This window comes from Jaculus jaculus, chromosome 3 (assembly GCF_020740685.1).
Source record: "Jaculus jaculus isolate mJacJac1 chromosome 3, mJacJac1.mat.Y.cur, whole genome shotgun sequence".
NCBI lineage: Eukaryota > Metazoa > Chordata > Mammalia > Rodentia > Dipodidae > Jaculus > Jaculus jaculus.
Genome location: NC_059104.1, coordinates 81,469,091 through 81,494,046, shown reverse-complemented (window position 1 = coordinate 81,494,046; position 24,956 = coordinate 81,469,091). Strand labels below are relative to the sequence as shown.

General features: G+C 39.6%; 1 protein-coding gene across 3 annotated transcripts in view; it reads left to right on the top strand.

The window, feature by feature from the left end:
• Positions 1 to 24,956, top strand: part of Tmem45b (transmembrane protein 45B) — a 54,475-nt gene that overhangs the window by 6,741 nt on the left and 22,778 nt on the right. For 2 of the 3 annotated variants that reach the window (XM_045146267.1, XM_045146266.1), the window contains exon 1: positions 4,203 to 4,258. The exons of the other annotated variant lie outside the window; for it this stretch is intronic. In XM_045146267.1, the coding sequence (XP_045002202.1) occupies positions 4,236 to 4,258 (23 nt within the window). In that variant the 5' untranslated portion in view covers positions 4,203 to 4,235. Of the gene's footprint in view, positions 1 to 4,202; positions 4,259 to 24,956 lie in introns of those variants that run through there. 3 annotated transcript variants of the gene reach the window in all.

Below are 24,956 nucleotides of genomic sequence, written 5' to 3'. Positions count from 1 at the left end.
TCTCAGTTAACTAGAAGGCTGGGGTAAGTTTGGGGCTAGAAAAAGTATTCCAGAATATCACCTTGAACAGGTCCTTTGTCTGCACTGCTGTTTGCAAAGTGTTGGTCTCATGTGGGCCTTACTGAGGTATTTAAGTCCCTTCTGCATTCAAGCAGAAAGAAATACAAAAGGCATGTGCCAACTGAGTCTATCCTGTCTGATATTTATTAAAATAGCTTTTCTGGAAACCTTACCCAGTAGCATGCTTATATCTCACTGGCCAGGACCATGTCATATAGACATATCAACTGCAAGGGAACATAAGAAAATCTTATGTTTTACTTAGACATGTTGCCAGTACAACAAAATGGGAATTCTGCTCATGAGGAATTGGAGAAAGTGAGTATCAGGTAGGCATCTAGCAATATCACCCCTCCTATGCTTTGTAAGTCACAGTCTCTGTTTCTTAACAAGTTATTTTTGTTTGTTTTACAAAGAAAGTAACAAATAATGTGATGGATATAATTTTAAAAGTGTACATTTGGAGGGCTAACCCAAAAAATGCTGATTATGACAAACTTTCCTATCTGGGGGCTCCACACCCAGAGATTAAAAACAATATCAAATAAAAAGAACCTCAAAAAATAGTAACTATACTAAACATGTACAAATTTTCCCCTTGCCATTATTCCCTCAAAAACAACAGCATAACAACCACTTATCTAGCATTTCACTTGTATTAAGTTTTATTCATTAAGGTAGAGGTGATTTAAAGTATGAAAGAAGATGTTGCAAGTTCTATGGAAATATTAAACCATTTCACATGAACGACTTGAGGCTGTGCAGATTTTAGTATCTATGTAGGATTCCGGAACTAATTCCCATGATTTCTGAGGGAAGACCACTTCAATCTGAGACAAATGTATAAATCTGAATTACCAATGGCATTTCAAGTCTTTGAATATTTTTGTTTGTTTTTTGTTTTTTGAGGTAGGGTCTTGCTCTAGCCCAGCCTGACCTGGAATTAGTCTCAGTCTGGCCTTGAACTCACAGCAATCCTCCTACCTCAATCCCTCCCAAGTGCTGAGATTAATAAAGGCATGTGCCACCACAGCCAGGTTCAAGTAATTTGAATGCAGGACCACATTTTGAGACACACTAACTTTTGAGTAGTTTAACAAAGGTGCCTTTGGTGCATTTGCAGCAGCTTTTGGCCTCACTCCTCTTGAGGTTATTCCTTCCTTTTTAATTATATATGTTGGCTTATGTAAACCAATGTGTAGTCTTAGGAGTAGCTAACTCTGAGTGTGCACTGAGTTGCCTCTCCTTGCATGGCCTTTGGTGTGTTCTTATATTTATCACCATAGTTCTAAATAACATGCTACTACTGCTCATTTCATTTTCATTTTTCCAATCCAGGTGACATTCATTTTTGCAGTCAGCTTTGAATTGTTGTCAGAAAACACCTGACCAAGAGCAGCTTGTGGGAGGAAAGGGTTTATTTTGGCTTAATCTTAAGGGGGAAGCAATGGCATGCGCAGAGGGTGGACATCACCTCCTGGCCAACATCAGGTGGACAACAGCAACAGGAGAGTATACCAAACACTTGCAAGGGAAACTGGCTATAACATCCAATAATACACCCCCAATAATACACTGTCTCCAGGAGGCTCTAATTCCCAAATTACCACCAGCTGAGGACCTAGCGTTCAGAACACATAATTTTATGGGAGAGACCTGAATCAAACCAACACATCCATTGACATGCTACCTTGGAGGATGAGGGTTGAGCTCTTTTACACTCCCAGCATGCCATCTCATAGTACTAACCTTTCAGAAGCTCATAATATAATTTAATGTCCCAATGACTAATGTAATAATGATTATGACTAATAACTACCTATGATGACTATGACATAATGACTATTGTTCACAACCAAGGCACGTAATATACTCTGATCTCTGCCCTTCCTTTCTTCACAAACCTTTTGCTTCTTCTGGAGCTAGTAGTTCTAAAGTTTCTTCACTTATTTAGTGTGTTGAGTATTCATCACTGATTCTTGCTCAAACATTGACATAATAATAAAATTAATTCTAATAAGGGCTGGAGAGATGGCTCAGCAGTTAAGACACTTGCCTGCAAGACCTAAAGACCTGGGTTTGATTCCCTAGTACCTATGTAAAGCCAGCTGCATAGTGGCACATGTATCTGGAGTTCATTTGCAGCAGCTGGAGGTCTTGGAATGCCCTCTCCCTCTCTCTTTCTCTCTTCCCTCTATCTCTTTCTGCTTACAAATAAATAAATAATTTTAATATGACAACAACTCATTTAAAAGTTTATTTCAATAAAGTTAGGTATCAAGTTAATCTTTACTTTACTTTTTCTGACAAGCAATCCTGTTTATACTTCCATTCTCTGGGACTAGTTCTTCTTGGGTCTCACCTTATCAGCCTGGAAATTGTGCTGGGTTCCCCTCTTGTTTGAACATGGTTTCTGAGAAAGAGCACATGAAACCGAAGCAAACATGTACTCAAGTCAGGGAGCTCATGGGTGCTGTGACCTGGTTCCATTGTGTTGCAGAGGAGAAGAGCCTGGTTGCTACCAAGAAGCATTTGGGTAAATTTTCTAAAGAGGTCTTAAGAATCTTGAAAACCATTGTCACAGTTTGTTGTGATTTTTTTTTCTCATTTAGGTACATAGCCACTTTCATACCCAATTTTTTATTATTAATTTGCAAGCAGAGAAAGACAGAGAAAGAGAGAGAGAATGAACATGCAAGAGCCTTTAGCTGCTGTAAAGGAACTCCAGGTACATGTACCACTTTGTTCATCTGGCTTTATGTGGGTAATGGGGACTGAACCCAGGTCATTAGGTTTTCCTCTGCCAATGCACCAATATGATACTGGAATTTTGGAGTGTCTCTGGATTCTTTCTTATTAATTTGAAGAGCTGACATCCACAGACCAGAGTGTAAAGTCGGCAGGTTTTATTACATTATAGATAGAACTTAAGAGAAGGAAGGAGATAGTTCATGCCCATTAGGGGCCATGAATGGGGTTCTCTGAAATGGGGAAGTCCAGAACATAAGAAATGCAGAACTTTTGCCTAAGGAGACAAGAGGAGGCTTGAGAAGCCATCTAGAGAACCAGATTGGACATTTTTCTAGGATTTTCTGGGTGTCATCTCGGGATTCTCAGTCTTTCATGAAGAGTGTAGCATTCTGGGAAGGCAGCAATTATTTTTTCGAGGGAGAAACCCCTTTCTAGGAAGGTACTCTGGTTGAGTCCAAGGACAAACTGATCTAGGGAAGGAACTCCATACTGCAAGGACAGGCTCGGGACATTATATTTCCAGTTTTTACTTTCATGCTGAATAGCTCCAATATCTGATGTCCTTTACAGGTGAGAGGATCTCAGCTCCTATTGTATAACTTGTGCTAGGAAGATATGAAGAAATGTCTCTTTACCCCAGATATTGGCACCAATAACAAACAAAAGACACAATTCCACCTAAGTCTCACTTAGTGAATGAGTAACTGTATTGGAATAATAGGAGCAAGGGTGACTCAAAGGCAATTGCATCACCAATAAGCCCATTTCAGCATGGGTGAAGACTCATGAAACCTACATCCATGGAGGAAGTTAGGCTGGCTGAAGCATCTTCTCTCTCCAGCAGTTATTACCGCATGTATAACCTTAGGAAGGGGCCTTGTGAACTTGTAACTGTGAGTTTCCTGAGCCTGGGACATTGTATGAGTTCCTTGGGGTTTATTAGTCACTTGAGCCTCTGTCCTCCCTCTAGACAGGGTTGTTTCAAATGAGAAGACATGGCTACAAAAGCCCACACACCAGTCTGTAAGTCACAGTACCTATGATAATGAAAGGATTCAATGATCTCTACAAATTACACAAGAAAATGATAACATCTACAACCTCACCAGATCTAGACTTAGGAAATGATGTCCTCATGATTCAAAATTAAGGCTAACTTATACCAGTTTGGTTCATTTCAGGAAGTTAATAAAGTCTCTGTTCTTAAGGAACATATAGCATAATGGCTATACATACTTATGCCAGACATGCATAAGGATAAAATTTCAATATGATATAGTACATTGATTCATTTTATTACTATCATAACATTCCTGAAGCTGGCAATCTTATAAGTAAAAGTGTTTGTTTTTTAGCCCACAATTCTGAAAGTTTAAGGACAGGACACCAGTAAGAGCTGGACTTTGGTGAGGACACCTTGGTGGATGGCATCACTATGGCAGAAAAGGTAACCAGAGTGGGACAAAGGCCAAATAATGACCTCTCACTGAGCCCTACCAGTTTTTTTTTTTAGGGTTTTTATTTATTTATTTATTTATTTATTTATTTATTTATCTCAATTTTTATTAACATTTTCAATAATTATAAAAAAAATCTCATGGTTATTTTTTATAATCAAGGAAAATGTTTTTTAAAAATTGAGAAAAAAATAAAATAAGATTTTTTAAAATCCCATGGTAATACCCTCCCTCCCCCACCCACACTTTCCCCTTTGAAATTCCATTCTCCATCATATCCCCTCCCCATCTCAATCAGTCTCTCTTTTATTTTGATGTCATGATTTTTTACTCCTCTTATGATGGTCTTGTGTAGGTAGTGTCAGACACTATGAAATCATGGATATGCAGGCCATTTTGTGTCTGGCTGGAGGAGCATGTTGTAAGGAGTCCTACCCTTCCTTTGGCTCTTACATTCTTTCTGCCACCTCTTCCACATTAGACCCTGAGCCTTGGAAGGTGTGATCGAGATGTTACTCTGTACTCCCGCCACTTCTTTCGAACACTATGATACCTTCTGAGTCAGCCCAAGGTCATGGCATTTGAAAAGAGAAGATTCTCTATACAAAGTGACAGTAGCGTTAATATAAGTGTATAAATATTAAGAGAAGTGCTTACTGGGCAGTTTGATAAGCATAGTATATACACTTATCCAGACATCAGCAGATGTTACACCCCTAGGTTCATGACTACCCTGTTTTAAGTTTTCAGTATCAGGGATGTATCCCCCCCCGCCATGGAGCAGGCATCCAGTCCAAATGGAGGGCAGTTGGTTCCCACCATGACAGACCTGCCACTATTGCACCCGTTGGCTCATTTGACCTAGCTGGCCAATTATAAGGCTTGCAGTTTCCAAGGTTGAGTGGCTTCACTGGTGGTATCTCTTTCTCCCATTGAACTACATGTAGAATGGCTTCTTCCAGCTTTCTGTCAGCTGGTCTAGGTGGAGGAGGTTATCAGCTCAGTTCCAGCAGGATTTCTCAGTGGCCTTCAAGCCCAAGTATGTGGAGTCTTCAGCAATAGGGTCTTACCATCAATTCCTGGTGGAAAACAAAGGGCCTTGGCAATGGCCTATAGTGTTTTAGGGGCATCAGGGACCTTCCTGGCCAACAACTCACTGGAGGTATCCCATCCCTGGCACTGAAAATTTTCTAACAATGATCTATGGCTCATGAGTGGAACACCACTGTCTGAAACCAGAGGATTCCATATGATTTATTTGCATCCTCTTAGATTTTGACTAGCCCTCCCTGCACCTTTCCTTTACTCAGTCTCTTCTCCAGACCTCATTTGGGGCCTTTTCACCCCCATTTATCTATTCTTCTATTTACATATATATAATACCAACCTATTAAGTACCCTCCTCCCTTCCTTTCTCTTCCCTTTATATCTCCTTTTTAACTTACAGGTCTCTGCTACTGAGTTTTTTCCTTCTCACACAGAAGCCCAATCATCTGTAGCTAGGATCCACATATTAAGAAGAACATGCAGCACTTGGCTTTCTGGGCCTGGATTACCTCACTTAGTATAATCCTTTCCAGATCCATCCATTTTTCTGCAAATTTTGTAACTTCATTTTCCTTAACCACTGAGTAGAACTCCATTGTATAAATGTGCCACATCTTCATTATCCACTCTACACTTGAGGGACATTGAGGCTGGATCCATTTGCCAGCTATTATGAATTGAGCGGCAATAAACATGGTTGAGTATGTACTTCTAAGGAAATGGGATGAGTCCTTAGGATATATGCCTAGGAGTACTGTAGCTGGGTCATATGGTAGATCAATTTTTAGCTGTCTTAGGAACCTCCACACTGATTTCCACAATGGCTGGACCAGATTGCATTCCCACCAACCGTGTAGAAGGGTTCCTCTTTTTCCACATCCCCGCCAGCAATTATGATCATTTGTTTTCATGATGGTAGCCAATCTGACAGGAGTGAGATGGAATCTCAATGTAGTTTTAATCTGCATTTCCCTGATGACTAGAGATGCAGAACATTTTTTTAGATGCTTATACACCATCTATATCTCTTCTTTTGAGAACTCTCTATTTAGCTCCATAGCCGATTTTTTAATTGGCTTGTTTGATTTCCTATTATTTAACTTTTTGAGTTCTTTGAATATCCTAGATATTAATCCTCTATCAGATATATAGCTGGCAAAGATTTTTTCCCATTCTGTAGGTTGCCTCTTTGCTTTATTCACTGTGTCCTTTACAGTACAAAATCTTTGTAATTTCATGAGGTCCCAGTGGTTAATCTGTGGTTTTATTGCCTGAGCAATTGGGGTTGTATTCAGAAAGTCTTTGCCAAGACCAATATGTTGAAGAGTTTCACCTACTTTTTCCTCTAGCAGTTTCAGAGTTTCAGGTCTGATGTTAAGGTCTTTAATGCATTTGGACTTAATTCTTGTGCATGGAGAGAGAAAAGAATTATTTTCATCCTTCTACAGATACATATACAGCTTACAGCACCATTTGCTGAAGAGGCTGTCTTTTCTCCAATGAGTATTTTTGGCATTTTTATCAAATATCAGGTGACTATAGCTACCTGGACTTACATCTGGGTCCCCTGTTGTGTTCCACTGATCTACATGTCTGTTTTTGTGCCAGTACCATGCTGTTTTTGTTACTATGGCTCTGTAGTATAGGGTAAAATCAGGTATGGTGATACCTCCTACCTTATTTTTATTGTTTAGTATTATTTTGATATTTGAGGTCTTTTGATTCCAAATGAATTTTTGGATTGTTTTTTTCTATTTCAGTGAAGAATGCTTTGAATTTTGATGGGGATTGCATTAAATGTATAGATTGCTTTTGGTAAGATTGCCATTTTCACAATATTGATTCTTCCAATCCAGGAACAAGGGATGTTTTTCCATTTCCTACCGTCTTCTGCAATTTCTCGCTTGAGTGTTTTATAGTTTTCACTGTAGAGATCCTTTACTTTCTTGGTTAGGTTTATTCCAAGGTACTTCATTTTCTTTGATACAAGTGTGAATGGGAATGATCCTCTGATTTCATCCTCTGTGTGTTTGTTGTTAGCATATAGTAAGGCTACTGGTTTTCTGTGTATTTATTTTGTATCCTGCTACATGGCTGTAGGTGTTTATCAGCTCTAACAGTTTGCTGGTAGAGTCGTTAGGGTCCTTTATATATAGAATCACGTCATCTGCTAATAATAACTTGGTCTCTTCTTTTCCAATTTGTATCCCTTTTATGTGTATCTCTTGCCTTATTGCTATGGCTAAGACTTCCAGTACTATATTAAATAAAAGTGGGGACAGTGTTTCTGATCTTAGTGGAAAAGCTTCCAGTTTTTCCCCATTTACTAATATGTTGGCTGTAGGCTTACCACAAATAGCCTTTGTTATATTGAGATATGTTCCTTCTATTCCCAGTCTCTGTAGGACTTTTATCATGAAGGGATGTTGGATTTTGTCAAACGCTTTCTCTGCATCTAATGAGACGATCATGATTTCTGTCCTTCAGTCCATTTACACAATGTATTACATTTATTGATTTACACATATTGAACCATCCCTGCATCTCTGGGATAAAGCCTACTTGGTCAGGTTGAATGATCTTTCTGATATATTCTTGTATTCTGTTTGCCAATATTTTGTTGAGAATTTTTGCCTCTATGTTCATGAGGGAGATTAGTCTGTAATTTTCTTTTTTTGTTCTGTCTTCGCCTGGTTTTGGTATCAGGGTGATGCTGGCTTCATAGAAGGAGTTTGATAGGATTCCTTCTTTTTCTATTTTATGGTAGGATTCCTTTTATTTCTATTTTATAGAAAAGCTAAGAAGCAAGGGCATTAGTTCTTCCCTGAAGGTCTGGTAAAATTCAGCAGTGAATCCATCTGGGTCTGGGCTTTTTTTTTTGGCAGGGGGGAGATTTTTAATAACTGTTTGGATCTCGATGCTTGTTATAGGCCTATTTAAGTGATTAACCTCATCTTTATTTAATTTAGTCAGGTCATATAAGTTAAGGAAATCATCCATTTCTTTCAGATTTTCATACTTTGTGGAGTATATGCTTTTATAGTATGTCTCTATGATTTTTTGAACATTTATGGTATCTGCTGTGATGTTACCTTTTTCAGATCTAATGTCATCAATTTGTGTCTCTTCTCTCTTTCTTTTGGTCAGATTTGCTAAGGGTTTACCAATCTTGGTTATCCTTTCAAAGAACCAACTCTTTGTTTCATTGATTCTTTGGATTTTTTGTTTTGTTTTGTTTTTTTGTTGTTGCTCTATTTCATTACTTTCTGCCCTAATCTTTATTATTTCTTCCCATCTACTAATTTTTTGATGTGCCTTGTTCTTCTTTTTCCAAGGCTTTAAGGAAAAGCATTAGGTCGTTTACTTGTGACCTTTCTAATTTCTTAATATAGGCACTTAAAGCTATAAACTTATGTCTTATGACTGACTTCATTGTGTCCCAGAGATTTTGGAATGTTGTGTTCTCATTATCGTTTGACTCTATAAATTTTTTGATTTCTTTCTTGATTTCTTCATTGACCCATTCATCATTTAGTAGTGTGTTGTTTAATTTCCATGATTTTGTGTATGCTCTATAGCCTTTCTTGATACTGATTTGTAGTTTGATTCCATTGTGGTCAGATAGAGTGCAAGGAATTATTTCAGTTTTCCTGTATCTGTTAAGATTTGCTTTGTGTCCTAATATATGGTCTATTTTAGCTTAAGGTGTTATTTGTGGCCCTCATGACTCTCAAGAGTATCTACAAAAGTGACCCTAGGTGTTGGGGTTGCCTGCTATGAGAGTATTCAAGTAGGCTGAGTGGAACTAAATACAGGCAGATTCTAAAATTTAACTAAACAATGTACACTTTCAAGGAAAAGCAGCTCCAAGTATTTATCCAAGAGTAGGTATTATGGCAACCAGATCCTCTAACTGTCCCTTAGTGTGTGTGATGCCTCACCCACACCCTTAATCCTGACAACAAGGAGGTTAAGATTTCTGATCTGTTGAGGGTTCCAAGTCAGGTTGTGACCATGTGAGACCCTTCCCTGGTATAATCCCTGTTACCACTGCTCTGTTCGCTGGAGCTGGGCACTGGTGGTGGGGGAGGGGAGGCTGCCGATGCTGCTCTATTTCTCTTGCTGTTCCACTTGTTCTTCTACCTTGTGATATGCTCCTCTGTTGTTCATTGCCGTTCTCCCTTCATGTTTCTTGATTTTGCAGAGAGCTCTGGTGTGAGTGGAATCTCCCCTCACCTGGCTTTTCCTGTTGTTCAAGCTGAGCCTAACGGCTTTTTGGTGAGCCATATTTGGCAGACCTGCCGGAGCTGCTTCTGCTGGCCTGTGTGGGCTCTGAATGCTCTGGATATCTCTTACTTCTCCACTGCCATTTCAATTTCCTATACACCTCACTTTTTAGTAAAAGTGTGTATTTTGCTGAGATTTTTTTGGCTTTTTCTCCCCTAGGCATGAAATGGTCCCCTATGTTCTCAGAACAGGAAATAGAAGTAAGAGTTTGCACATGATAAGAGCTGTTATTAAGTAAAAAGACCACCTGCAGAATGAGAGTAACCCCCTGCCAACTATTCATCTGACAAGGAGTTAATATCCAGCATATAAAAGAATTCATAAAAGCTGACACCAGATCTGGGGGATATGCCTGTAATTCCAAGAGGCAGGAGGAACACCACAAACCCAAGACCAACCTTGCCTACATAGCAAGTTCCAGAGCAGCTGGACCACATGGCAAGACTGTCTCAAAAAGACTAAAAAGTATGGGCTGAAGAGATTGCTTAGTGGTTAAAAATAGTATGGGCTGGAGAGATGGATTAGCACTTATGTGCTTGCCTGTGAAGCCTAAGGACCCCAGTTCAATTCTCCAGGACCCACGTTAGCCAGATGCACAAGGGGGCGCACAGGTCTGGAGTTCGTTTTCAGTGGCCGGAGGCCCTGGCGTGCCCATTCTCTCTCTCTATCTGCCTCTCTCTCTCCATCACTTTCAAATAAGTAAATAAAAATAAATTTTTAAAAAAATAAAAATAGCAGTTTAAAAAAAAACTAAAAAGTAAAACTCAAAACCAAAAACAAATAATACAATAGATAAATGGACAGAATAGAAATTTCTTAAAAAAAAAAAAAAAAAACACTGGACATTGTGGCTCATACCTATAATCCTAGCATACTCAGTAAGCTAGAACAGGCAGATCTCCCTGAGTTCAAGATCAGCCTGGTTTATGTAGTGAATTCAAGACAGCCTGGGCTATAGCAATGGCCAGTAAATACATGAAAAAATATTCAACATATTTAGTCATCAGGGAAATGCAAATTATAGATATTCTGATATTTTATCTCACTCTAGTCTTTAACTAGAAAACAACAATAGGGCTGGGAAGTGACTCAGAAGTTAAAGGCACTTGCTTACAAAGCCAGATGCACAAAGTGGCAAATGCATCTAGAGTTCATTTGCAGCAGTAAGACCCTGGCCACCCCCATTCTCTCTTTATCCCTTTCTCTCTTCTTTTTCTCTCTTTCTCTCTTCCTCCCTCCCTCTTTCAATTCCTCCCTCTCCCTCTCTCTAATAAAAATTAAAAATACTTCAAAAGGCCAAGCATGGTAGCACACAGCATGAATCCCAGCACTTGGGAGGCTGAGGTAAGAGGATTGCTGTGAGTTCAAGGCCAGCCTAAAACTACATAGTAAATTTCAGGTCAGCCTGGGTTAGAGCAAGACCCTACCTCAAAACTAAAAAAAAAAAAAAAAAGAAAAGAAAACAACAATAAACCCAACCAAGGATGTAGAGGAAATGAAAATTGTCATATACTTCAGGTGAAAAAAAAAAAAAAAACTAGTGTAGCCACTATGGAAATCAGGATGGAAGTTCCTCAAAAACCTAAAAATAAGATCTAACTGTAGTATTCCTGGGTATACTGAAAATGTAAGTCAACTCAGAAATAACCTGTACATCCATGTTTAAAGCATATATTCACAAAAACCAAGTTATATAGGTATCCATCAACAAGTATAAGGTGAAAGAAGATGTAGTATTTATGTGCAATGAAGTTTTAGCAAGCTGAAATTATGTCATTTGCAAGAAAATAGATAGAACTGGAAGTCATTATATTAAACAAAATAATCAGGCTGGAGAGATGGCTTAGCAGTTAAGGCACTTGCCTGCAAAGCCAAAGGACCCAAGTTCAATTTCCTAGTACCCACATAATGCCAGCTGCATAAGGTGGTGCCTGTGTCTGGAGTTTGCAGTGGCTAGAGGCCCTGGTGTGCCCATTCTCTCTATCTGCCTCCACTCTCTTTCTCTCAAATAAATAAATAAATAAATAAATAAAATATTTAAAAGTTTTTAATAACCCAGGCTTATAAAAATAGATATTGTTTCCTCTAATAGGCAGAATCTATTTTTTTTTAAAAAAGAGGGCTTAGAAGAAAGCTCAATCAGCGAAATACTTGCCTCACAAGCATGAGGGCCTGAGTTCTTGTCCCAAGAACCACTGTAGAAATGCCAGGCATGGTACCATGATCCTGTTTGGAAAGCAGGGAGGATGGACCCCTGCGCTCACTGGCCAGCTAGTTTCACCCTCCTTGCTTAGTGTAGTTCTGCTCTCACTCCTTCCAATTTTGTTGGTTGTAAGTACCATGGGTAGACAATACAACAGTCAGTAATAATTGCCTGATTTGAAACAGGACAATGCACTCCAGATATATATGGGTGTCTCAGATCAATAGGAAAGGAGGGAGGGGCCTTAGCAAATTTCAGGGTCATGCCACATTCATTTCACACCTATGATCAGAAGATTTTACACCGCACAAAAAAGAAAGATAATTAGGAGCTAGAGAGATTAATTGCCCAGTGTTAAAGGTACTTGCTTACAAACTTGAAAGCTGAGGTGTAATTCTCCCTTCTCACATAAAGCCAGGTGCACAAAGTGGGGCATGTGTCTAGAGTTCATTTACAATGGCAAGAGGCCCTGGTATGCCCTTTCTCCTCTGGTGTGCCTTTTCTCCCTTCTCTCTCTCCCCTTCTCTCTCTCTCTCTCTCTCTCTCTCTCTCTCTCTCTCTCTCAAATAAATAAAGAAAAATGTTTTTAAGGACTAGAGAGATGGCTCAGGAGTTAAGGCACTTATCACTTATCTGCAAAGCCCAACAACCTTGGTTCATTTCCCCAATATCCACATAAAGCCAGATGCACAAGGTGGTGCATCCATCTCAAGTTCATCTGCAGTAGCTAGAAACCCTAGTATGAGTTATTCTCTGTCTCTATCTCTTTGTTTGCAAATGAATAAATAAATTATTTTTGAATACATTTTAAATTTTTTTGTGCATAAGGGAACCACCAAGAAAGTGAAAACACATCTTCCAAGACTCAAGGTCCACTGCTGAAGAGGTGGCAGAAAAAATGTAAGAGCCAAGGGAAGTGTAGGACTACTTACATGCAATATTCCAGTCACAAAATGGCCTGGATATCCATGACCTTGCAGTGCCTAGTACTACCTACACATGACCCTCATAGTAGGAGGAAAAGATCATGACATCAAAATGAAAGAGACACTAGTTGAGACTGGGAGAGGATATGATGGAGGGTGGATTTGTGAAGGGGAAGATAGGAGAGGGAATTATCATGGTTTATTCTCTGTAATTATTGAATTTTTCAATAAAAAAGTTAAAGAGGGGCTGGAGAGATGGCATAGCAGTTAAGGAACTTGCCTGTGAAGCCTAAGGATAAATGTTGATTCCCCAGTACCCATGTAAGCCAGATGCACAAAGTGGTGCATGCATCTGTAATTTGTTTACAGTTGCTAAAGGCCCTGGCATGCCAATTCTCTTTCTCTCCCTCTCCCTATCTCTATCTGCCTCTCTTAAATAAATAAAATGTTTTAAAATATTTAAAAAATGAAAATGCAATTTACAAAATAGGAGAAAAACATTTTGTAAATCATCTGATAAGGGGATGTGTGTCTAGAATATATTCATCAATATTCAATCTCAGTAATAGGGCTAGAAAGATGGCTTAGCAGTTAAGGCACTTGGCTGCAAAGCCTATGGACCCAGGTTCAATTCTCCAGATCCTACCTAAGCCAGATTCACAAGGTGGTGCATGAGTCTGGAGTTCGTTTGCAGTGGCTGGAGGCCCTGGCACACCCATTCTCTCCCTCTCCCTTTTTCTGTCCCTCTTTTTGTCTCTAATAAATAAAATTTTCAGTGAAAAAAACTCAGTAATAAAGAAGACTAATAATCCAATTAAAAATGGACAATGGGGGCTGAAGTGATGGCTTAGCAGTAAGGCCTGCGAAGCCTAAAGACCCAGGTTTGGTTCTCCAGTGCCCACGTAAGCCATATACACAAGGTAGTACATGCATCTGGAGTTTGTGTGCAGTGACCTGAGGCCCTGGAATGCCCATACTCTTTCTCTCCCACCCCCCCCCCGTCTCTATCATAAATAAATAAATAAATAAGACAGTGAAAGGGCTGGGGAGATGCCTCAGTCAGGAAACTGTTTCATGAACAAGGATAAACACCAGAGTTTGAATCTCCAGTACCCACATAAATGCTATGTGGTTTATTCCCAGCACTTGAGAGGTAGAGACAGGATCCCCTGCACAAACTGGCTAGCTAAACTAGCTGAATTGGCAAGCTCTGGATTTAGAAAATGAAACAGAGATGGTCAACATCAACCTCTGACCTCTACATACATGCACACAAATGTGCATGTACTCACCCACACACAAACATGCACACTGCACACAAAATAATAATAGTAGTAATAGATAAGCACATGAAAAAGATCCTCAGTATCACTGATCATTAGAGAAACATGGCAAAACAGTGAGGTACAATCACACACTCTTTAGAATGGCTGAAAGTTAGAAAAAAAAAGCATAAGTGTTAGCAAGGATGTGGAAACACAGGAAACCTCATATATTGCTGGCAGGATTGTAAAATGGTAAAGCCATTTTGGAAAGCTGGCAGTTCCTCAAAATGCTAAATGAAATGCTGAAGATACAGCTCAGAGGTAGGATGTTTCCCTAGCTTGCTCAAAGCCTGAGTTCCCTAGCACTGCCCAAACAAGAGGTTACTATATTGTGGGTCCCTGTTTCCTCAGGGTGCTATTGAGTAGCAGCTCTGCAAAGGCATCCAGGCAAGTGTGGAGCAGGGTTTTGAGAAGCCATGAGTGTGACAGGAACTAAAGTCTGCCACTGGCCTGTCCTCAGGACTCTCCTCATCAGAATCATTATCTGATTTTTAAAAATTTTTTATTTATTTATTTGAGAGAGACAGACACAGAGAGAAAGACAGATAGAGGGAGACAGAGAGAATGGGCACGCCAGGACTTCCAGCCTCTGCAAATGAACTCCAGACGCATGCGCCCCCTTGTGCATCTGGCTAATGTGGGACCTGGGGAACCGAGCCTCAAACCAGGGTCCTTAGGCTTCACAGGCAAGCGCTTAACCACTAAGCCATCTCTCCAGCCCTCATCATCTGATTTTTGAGTGGAGGTGGTCTTAGGGGGGCTAATACATTGCCTAACAGCTGCTATGATTGATAGAAAAGAGATGGGGTTCCTTTTCTGAACCTCCCATCTCCTGGCTAGATAAACTATGCAGGTCCATGTGTCTAGGTCATATGGATCTCCAGAAATCATCCAGGGGGCAATCTGGAGGACTTCTTCCCAGAAGGAGATAGCCTCTCTCTGGGAGAGCTTAACTCCCCTAACTTTCAGGAGAACCCTTAATCCACAAATCTGTGATTCCTTTTGGTGGGAGGCAATATTGCCCATGATAGAAAAAGAGTGGAAACTCCAAGACCAGAGGGCAGTGTTCCCAAGGGCTGAATGCTGTGGGGGATTCACCAATGGTCTGGATGCAAGCATGTCCACAAATTTAAGAGACTGATGACCTTCCCTACAGGTTTTTAAGAGGTCAATGCATTACTGTTTGTATTGGCGAGAAATAGATAGAAGGTTTTTGGCAATGCCCAAATGAGCTGTTGGGGTCCAAGCAGAGGATTAGTGGCCTTTAGTCAATGCTGAAGAGTGACCTCAGCCAAGCGACACCAGTTTCCAGTTCATTATGTCCAGTCCCTTGCAATGGCACAAACCAAAAGTAAAGGAGGAAAGAGAGAAACCTGCAAGTCCTCAGAACGTGGAGGCAAGGCCACAGGGGGCTGATATCCCTCAGGGGGATGATGTCACTGCAAGGGAGCACTCACCTACCCTGGTGCAGCTCAGAGGGTCTCTGTTCAGGTGCCAGCTGTGGGTCCCTGGTTCCTCAGGGTATGATTGCACACCAGCTCCCTGAAAGCATCCAGGCAACTGTGGAGCAGGGTCTTGAGTAGCAGTGAGTGTGATGGGAAGAAACACCCAGGAATCAGCCTCAGAAAACAGCTTGTTTATTTGTCAGGGGACTGAGTTTTTATAAGCAGTTGAGAAAGAGTGGGAAGAGGGTCCTAAGGGGATTGGTGGGTTCAAAGGTTGCTTGCCGATGCCTAGGGACATTCATTCCAGCACATTGGGAGTTAGGTGATCTATGTAGTGGTGGGAAAAGGTATGGGGTATGAGTTGCAGTGGGATGGGCTGTGTGAAGGCTGCTGGCTGATACCATATAAGGAGTTTCCTAGGCAACAGGTCAAAGGTCACAGGGCTATGAGCAAAACCTAAGTCTTATCAGGATGTCCAGGTGCCTTGGGCTGGAGAGGGAGTGGCCCTACTTCATGCTGATATTGAGGCCCGAGACTTTTGTCTGGGGGTCCAGGCTCACTGCAACCCCTGAAAATTTGGGAGGAGCCTCCCTGACAGTCTGGGACCCGAGATATGTCAAGCAGTTCAGGCTGCTATGACTTCTCCATAGCTTGGGGCCCTTAGTCCCGTCTGACAGCTTAGGCTTGCTTTAACCCAGGACCCTGCCTGTGTCTGACACCATATGACTATTGCTACTAGGAATATTTTCAGAGAAATAAGAATGTGAACACAAATGTGCATGACTTCATTAATTACAACCTTAGTGTCCACCAACTGATATGCAAAAAGCAACATATTGGAAGAAACATTGGAATATTGCTTGTCAATAAAAAGCAATCCCAGTACTAAGGAGGCAGAGGTAGGAGGATCACCATGAGTTTGAAGCCACCCTGAGACTGCATAGTAAATTCCAGATCAGCCTGAGCTAGAGAGACCCTACCTTGAAAAACCAAAAAAAAAGAAAAAAGAAAGAAAGAAAAGAAAAAAGAAAGAAAGAAAAGAAAAAAGCAATGACAGGGGCTAGAGAGGTGACATAGTGATTAAGGCACTGACATAAAGCCAGATGCACCAAGTGGTTCATGCATCTGGAGTTCATTTGCAGTAGCTGGACTTCCTGGCATGCCCATTTCACTCTGTCTTTTTCTATCTCTCTCTGCTTTAAAATAAATAATATTAAAAGAGAGCTAGCCAGGCGTGGTGGTGCACGCCTTTAATCCCAGCACTCAGGAGGCAGTGGTAGGAGGATCATTGTGAGTTTGAGGCCACCCTGATACTACAGAGTGAATTCCAGGTCAGCCTGGGCTAGAGTAAGACCCTACCTTGAAAAACCAAAAAAAAACAAAAGAGGGCTAGAAAGAGTTCAGTGGTTAAGGCATCTGTCTGCAAAGTCAAAGAACCCAGGTTCAATTCCCCAGGACCCATGTAAACCAGATGCACAAGGTGACGCATGTGTCTGGGGTGCATTTGCAATGGCTAGAAGCCCTGGCATGCCCATTTTCTCTATCTATCTACCTCGCTATCTGTCTCTATCTGCTTCTCTATCTCTCAAAAATATAAATAATAATTTTTTAAAAAAAAGTAAAAGAATGACAACTGGGGACCCACCTTTAATCCCAGCACTCAGGAGGCAGAGGTAAGAGAATTGTAAGTTCAAGGCCAGCCTGGGACTACAGAGTGAGTTACAGGTCATCCTGGGCTAGAGTGAAACCCTACCTCAAAAAACTTAATTAGTTAATTAATAAAATAAAAAGGAATTACACACTTATATATACTACAACATGGATGGACCATAAAATTATGCTCTGTGAAAGAGGATACATTTTGCGTGGCTCCATTTATATGAAATGTCTAGAATAAGGAAACTCACAGAGACAGAAAGTATACTAATGTTTGGGAAGGAAATAATTAGAAATCACCACTAACATGTATGAAACTTCTTGTGGGGATAATATGTCCCAAGATTATATTATTGCAATTTATCTAAAATTAGATAGTGGAATAATTGCACATCTGTATATATCAGAAGCCATTGAATTATAGGCTTTAAAATTATTTATTTATTTATTTATTTATTTATTTATTTATTTATTTATTTGAAAGGAAAGAGGGAGAGAAGAATGGACACGCCAGAGCTTTTTGCCACTGCAAATGAACTACAGATGCATGTGCCACTTGTGTATCTGGCTTTATGTGGGTTCTAGGGAATCAGACCCAGGCTGATATTAGGCTTTGCAAGCAAGCACCTCTAACTGCTAAGCCATCTCTCCAGCCCAAATTATATGCTGTAAGAATGAATTTTATGAAATGTGAGTTATAACTCAATAAGGATTTGTTTGATGGTTTTGTTATGCTTTTGCTTTGAAGTAAAAGAGTAATTGCAAGAAAGCACTGAGGAAATAAAAATCAAATTGAATAAAAGAAAAAGCACTGAGGTTTCTACAACCATGTGAAGCTGACTTCCATAGCTATCAGACTGTGTATCGAACAGGTGGGTCCCAGGACAAGCTGGCTTCAGTGAGCTCTGGGTTTGATGAGAGACCCTGATCAATGGATAAGGTGGAAGACATCTGATGTCAACCTCTGGCCTCCATACTCACATGCATACATGCCTGTACCCACACATATAAAAACATGCATATGCACATGCATGCACACCACACATACATAAACGTGCAAGAAAAGGGTCACTAGAATACTAATACAATAAGACTGGTGTCCCTTGTAAAAAGTGAAATGGTAAACTATGCATGGTGGTTCATGCCTATAATCCCAGTATCCTAGCATTTGGAAGCCTAAGGCAGGAGTTCAAAATCACCTGGGCTACATAGTAAGTTCCAAGATAGTTTGAGCTATAAAATGAGATTATTTCTCAAAAAGGGGGGTGTTAGACACACACAGAGGAAAGGTCTATTAAGGGTGCAAGAGGACAGTCATTTGCTAATCAAGAAGACCAGCCATAGGAAGCTGATCCTCCCAACAATGTTTTTCTTTTAAAAAGTAAAATAAAATTTCTTTTTGAGCTGGGAGTGGTGGCACATGCCTTTAATCTCAGAACTCAGGAGGCAGAGGTAGGAGGACTGCTGTGGGTTCAAGGCCACCCTGAGACTACATCGTAAACTCCAGGTCAGCCTGAGCCAAAGTGAGACCCTAACCTTGGAAAACCAATATATATATAATTTGTTCTTTTTGTTTGTTTCAGGTAGAGTCTCACACCAGTTCACACTGGCCTGGAATTCACTATGTAGTCTCAGGCTGGCCTCAAACTCACAGAAATTCTCCTACCTCAGCCTCCCAAGTACTGTGTCTAAAGGTGTGCATGACCACCATGCCCAACAGAGACAGACAGAGAAATAATGGGTACACCATGGCCTCTAACCACTGCCAATGAACTCCAGATTCATGTACCACTTTGTGCATTTGGCATATGGAAACTGGAGAATGAAACTTGGATCATTAGGTTTTACAGGCAAATGTCTTAATTGCTGAGCCAGCTTTCCAGCCCTATTCTAGTATTTTTTTAACTTTTTTTTTTGACAGTTTCCATACTTATAGACAATAAACCATGATAATTCCCTCCCTGCCTCACTTTCCCCTTCACTCTAGCTGAGGCTGATCTAGAATCTACTCTGTAGTCTCAGGGTGGCCTCAAGCTCATGGCGACCCTCCTACCTCTGCCTCTCAAATGGTAAGATTAAAGGCATGTGCCACCACACCTGACTTGTCATTTGTTTTCTTGATGATAGCCATTCTGACAGGAGTGAGATAGAGGTAGTTTTAATTTGCATTTCCCTGATGGCTAAGGATGTAGAACATTTTTTTTAGATGTTTATATGCCATCTGTATTTCTTCTTTTGAGAACTCTCTATTTAGTTCCATAGCCCATTTTTAGTTGTGTTGTTTGGTTTCTTATTATTTAGTTTTTTTTTATATCCTGGATATTAATCCTCTGTCAGATATATAGCTGGCAAAGATTTTTCTCCCTTTTTATAGGTTGTCTCTTTCCTCTATTCATAGTGTCCTTTGCTGTACAAAAGCTTTTTAAGGCCTTAGTAGTTGATTAGTGGTTTTATTTCCTGAGCAACTGGATCAGAAAATTATTGCCTATGCAAATATGTTGAAGGGTTCCCCTACTTTTTCCTCTAGGAGTTTAAGAGTGATATTAAGGTCTTTCACCCATTTGGACTTGATTCTTGTGCATGGAGAGAGATAAGGGTCTATTTTCATCCTTCTACATATAGATATCCAGTTTTCCCAGTACCGCTTAAAGAAGAGGCTATCTTTTATCCAATGAATATTTTTGTTATTTTTATTGAAAATCAAATGGCTGTAGCTGCCTGGATTTACATCTGGGTCCTCTATTCTGTTTCATTGATCTATATTTGTCTTCGTGCCAGTACCATGCTGTTTTTGTTATTATGGCTCTGTAATATAGTTTAAGATCAGGTATGGTGATACCACCAGCCTTATTTTTGTTGCTCAAATTTGTACTGGTTATTTGAGGGGTTTTTTGTGCTTCCAAATGAACTTTAGGATTTTTTTTTCTATTTCTGTGAAGAATGCCATTGGAATTTTGATGGGGACTGCATTAAATGTGTAGGTTGCTTTTGGTAAATGTGTAGATTGACATTTTCATTGGTTCTTCTAATCCAAGAACATTGGATGTCTTTCCATTTCTTAATGTCTTCTACAACATCTTGCTTGATTGTCTTAAAGTTTACATTGTAGAAATCCTTCACTTTGGTTAGGCTTATTCCAAGGTACTTTATTTTTATTTATGTATTATTTTTTTTTGGGGGGGGGTTTCAAGGTAGGGTCTCACTCTGGTCCAGGCTGACCTGGAATTAACTCTGTCATCTCAGGGTGGCCTTGAACTCATGGCAATCCTCCTACCTCTGCCTCCCGAGTGCTGGGATTAAAGGCGTGTGCCACCATGCCCAGTTTATTTTTATTTTTTTATTTTTTTTAAACTTTTTTATTTATTTATTTGAGAGCAACAGACACAGAGAGAAAGACAGATAGGGGGAGAGGGAGAGAATGGGCGCGCCAGGGCTATTTTTATTTTTTTGATGCAATTGTGAGTGGGAATGATTCCCTGATTCCATCCTCAGTGTGTTTGTTGTTAGTATACAGGAAAGCTACTGAAGGAAAGGATCTCTACAATGAAAACTTTAAAATGCTCAAGACAAATTGTAGAAGACCCTAGGAAATAGAAAGACATCCCATGTTCTTGGATTGGAAGAACCAATATTGTGAAAGTGTCAATCTTACCAAAAGCAATCTACACATTTAATGCAATCTCCATCAAAATTCCAATGGCATTCTTCATGGAAATAGAAAAAACAACTCTAAAATTCATTTGAAAGCACAAAGACCTTGAATATCTAAATCAGTTTTGAGCAACAACAGTAAGGCTGGTGGTATCACCATACCTCATTTTAACCTATATTACGTGGCCATAGTAACAAAAAACAGCATGGTACTGGCACAAAACAGACATGTAGATCAATGGAACAGTGTAGAGGACCCAGATGTATGTCTGGGTAGTTACAGTCACTTTATCTTCAATAAAAATGCCAAAAATAATCAGAAAAGACAGCCTCTTCAATAAATGTTTCTGGGAAAACTGGATATATATCTGTAGAAGGATAAAAATAGATCCTTATCTTTCTCCATGTACAGTCATTAAGTCCAAATAGATCCACAAGCTTAATATTAGACCTGAAACTCTGAAATTGCTAGAGGAAAAATAAGGCTTCTGCAAAGAGTGACTTCCTTTTTTTTTTTTTTTTTTTTCCCTGAGGTAGGGTTTCACTTCCCTCTAGTCCAGGGTGATCTGGAATTCCCTATGTAGTCTCTGGATGGCCTCAAACTCATGGTGATCCTCCTACCTCTGCCTCCTGAGTACTGGGATTAAAGGCATGTGCCTCCATACCTGGCAAGACTTTCTGAATATAACTTCATTTGCTCAGAAAATAAAACCACTGATCAACCACTGGGACATCATGAAATTATAAAGCTTTTGTACATCAAAGGACACTGTGCATAGAAGCAAGAGGCAACCTACAGAACGGGAGAGGATTAATATCTGGGATATACAAAAAACTCAAATAACTAAATAATAAGAAATCCAACAACTCAGTGAAAAATGAGCTATAGAACTAAATAGGGTTCTGAAAAGAAGAAATACAGATGGCATAAGAACATCTAAAGAAATGTTCTATACCCTTAGCCATCAGGGAAATGCAAATTAAAACTACGTTGAGAGTCCATCTCACTCCTGTCAGAATGGCTACCATCATGAAAATAAGTTACCATAAATGCTGGTGAGGATGTGGAAAGAGGAATCCTTCTACACTGTTGGTGGGAATGCAGTGTGGTCCAAGACAGCTAAATATAAATTTACCCTATGACCCAGCTATAGCACTCCTAGGCATATGTCCTAAGGACTCATCTCACTATCTTAGAGATACTTGCTTAACCATGTTTGTTGCTGCTCTATTCATAATAGCTAGGAAATGGAAACAGCCTGTATATCCCTCAACTGATGAGGAGCAGTGGTAGTAGTTCTTCCATGAAGGTCTGGTAAAATTCACCTGTGAATCCATCTGGGCCTGGACATTTTTTTAGTTGGGAGATTTTTGATGACTGCTTGGATCTCTATACTTGATATATAGGTCTATTTAAGCAGTCAATCTCATCTTGATTTAATTTAGGTAGGTCATATAAATCAAAGAAATCATTCACTTCTTTCAAATTTTCAGACTTAGTGGAGTATATGTTCTTATAGTATGTCCATATGATTTCTTGAATTTCTCTAGTATCTGTTGTGATGGTGCCTTTTTCATCTCTAATTTTATTAATTTGTGCCTCTCCTCTCTTTCTTTTGGTCAGATTTGTGAAAGGCTTATCAATCTTGTTTATCCTTTCAAAGAACCAACTCTGTTCCATTGATTCTTTGTATTGTCATTTTAGTTTCTATTTCATTAATTTCTGCCCTAATCATTATTATTTCTTCCCACTACTGATTTTTGATTTGCCTTGTTCTTCTTTTCGCAAGGCCTTAAGGTGAAGCATTAAGTTCTTTACTTGTGACCTTTCTAATTTCATAATATAGGTACTTAAAGCTATAAACTCCACTCTCAGGACTGGCTTCATTGTGTCCCCAAAGGTTTTGGTATGTTGTGTTCCCATTATCATTTGATTCTATGAATTTTGTTTTTTTGAGGTAGAGTTTGCTCTAGCCCAGGCTGACCTGGAATTCACTCAGTACTCTTGTGACCTTTGTGGGGTTTTTTTTGTTTTGGTTTTTTTTTTTTTTTTTTTTTGGTTTTTTGAGGTAGGGTCTCACTGTAGCCCAGGCTGACCTGGAATTCACTATGGAGCCTCAGGGTGGCCTTGAAATCATGGTAATCCTCCTACCTCTGCCTCCTGAGTGCTGGGATTAAAGGCATGCACCACCACACCCAGCTTGTAATTTCTTAATATAGCACTCTAAACTATAAATTTCACTCTTAGAACTGTTTTCATTGGGTCCCAAAGGTTTTGATATGTTGTTTTCTCATGATCATTTGATTCTATCAATTTTTTAGTTCCTTTTTGATTTCTTCATTGACCTATTTGACCTATTCATCATTCAGTAGTATACTGTTTATTCTCCATGATTTTGTGTATGCTCTGTAATTTTTCTTGTTACTGATTTATAGTTTAATCACATTGTGAGCAGAGTACAAGAAATTATTTCAATTTTCTGTATTTGTTAAGATTCACTTTGTGTCCTACTATATGGTTTATTTTAGAGAATATTCCATGTGCTACTGAGAAAAATGTGTATGCTACAGCATTTGGATGGAATGTTCTCTGGATATCTGTTAGGTCCATTTGTTCCATGACATCATTTAATCTAGATGACTCTATTTTTTTGCTGAGATGCCTAATTGATTGATGAGAGTGAGGTACTGAAGTCACCCACTAAAATTGTGTTATATCTGTGATGAAATTGGGAGACCCCATGTTAGGTGCATGTATGTTTAGAATTGTGAGGCCTTCTTGTTGAATTGTTCCTTTAATCAATAGTAACCTTCTTTAGCTTTCCTCACTAATGTTGCTTTGAAGTCTATCCTGCCAGATATTAGGATACCAACACCTGCTTATTTCCTAAGCCCATTTCCTTGAAATACCATTTTCCATCCTTTCACCCTAAGATATTGCCTGACTTTTTGGAGAGGTGAGTTTCTTGGGGGCAACAAACAAAAGGATCCTGCTTTGTATTTTACTTTAACTTATTTATTTGGATTTTTGACATAGGGTCTCACTCTAGCTCAGGCTGTCCTGGAATTCACTATGGAGTGTCAAGGTAGCCTTGAACTCTCAGAGATCCTCCGACCTCTGCCTCTAAAGTGCTGGGATTAAAGGTGTACACCACAATGCCTAGCTGGATCCTGCCTTTTAATCCAATCTGAAAGCCTGTGTCTTTTGGTTGGGACATTGAGGACATTGATGTTAACAGTTATTATTGAAGCTGGGCACTGTGGTACAGACTTTTTTTTTTTAATTTTTATTAACATTTTTCATGATTATAAAATATATCCCATGGTAATTCCCTCCCTCCCCACCCCCACTCTTTCCCGTTTGAAATTCCATTCTCCATCATATTACCTCCCCATTACAATCATTGTAATTACATATATACAATATCAACCTATTAAGTATCCTCCTCCCTTCCTTTCTCCACCCTTTATCTCTCCTTTTCAACTTACAGGCCTCTGCTACTAAGTATTTTCATTCTCACACAGAAGTCCAGTCATCTGTAGCTAGGATCCACATATGAGAGAGAACATGTGGCGCTTGGCTTTCTGGGCCTGCGTTACCTCACTTAGTATAATACTTTCCAGGTCCATCCATTTTTCTGCAAATTTCATAACTTCATTTTTCTTTACCGCTGAGTAGAACTCCATTGTATAAATGTACCACATCTTCATTATCCACTCATCTGTTGAGGGACATCTAGGCTGGTTCCATTTCCCAGCTATTATAAATTGAGCAGCAATAAACATGGTTGAGCATGTACTTCTAAGGAAATGAGATGAGTCCTTTGGATATATGCCTAGGAGCGCTATAGCTGGGTCATATGGTAAATCAATCTCTAGCTGTTTTAGGAACCTCCACACTGTTTTCCACAATGGCTGGACCAGATTGCATTCCCACCAGCAGTGAAGAAGGGTTCCTTTTTTTCCACATCCCGCCAACATTTATGATCATTTGTTTTCATGATGGTGGCCAATCTGACAGGAGTGAGATGGAATCTCAATGTAGATTTAATCTGCATTTCCCTGATGACTAGTGACGTAGAACATTTTTTTAGGTGCTTATATGCCATTCGTATTTCTTCCTTTGAGAACTCTCTATTTAGCTCCAT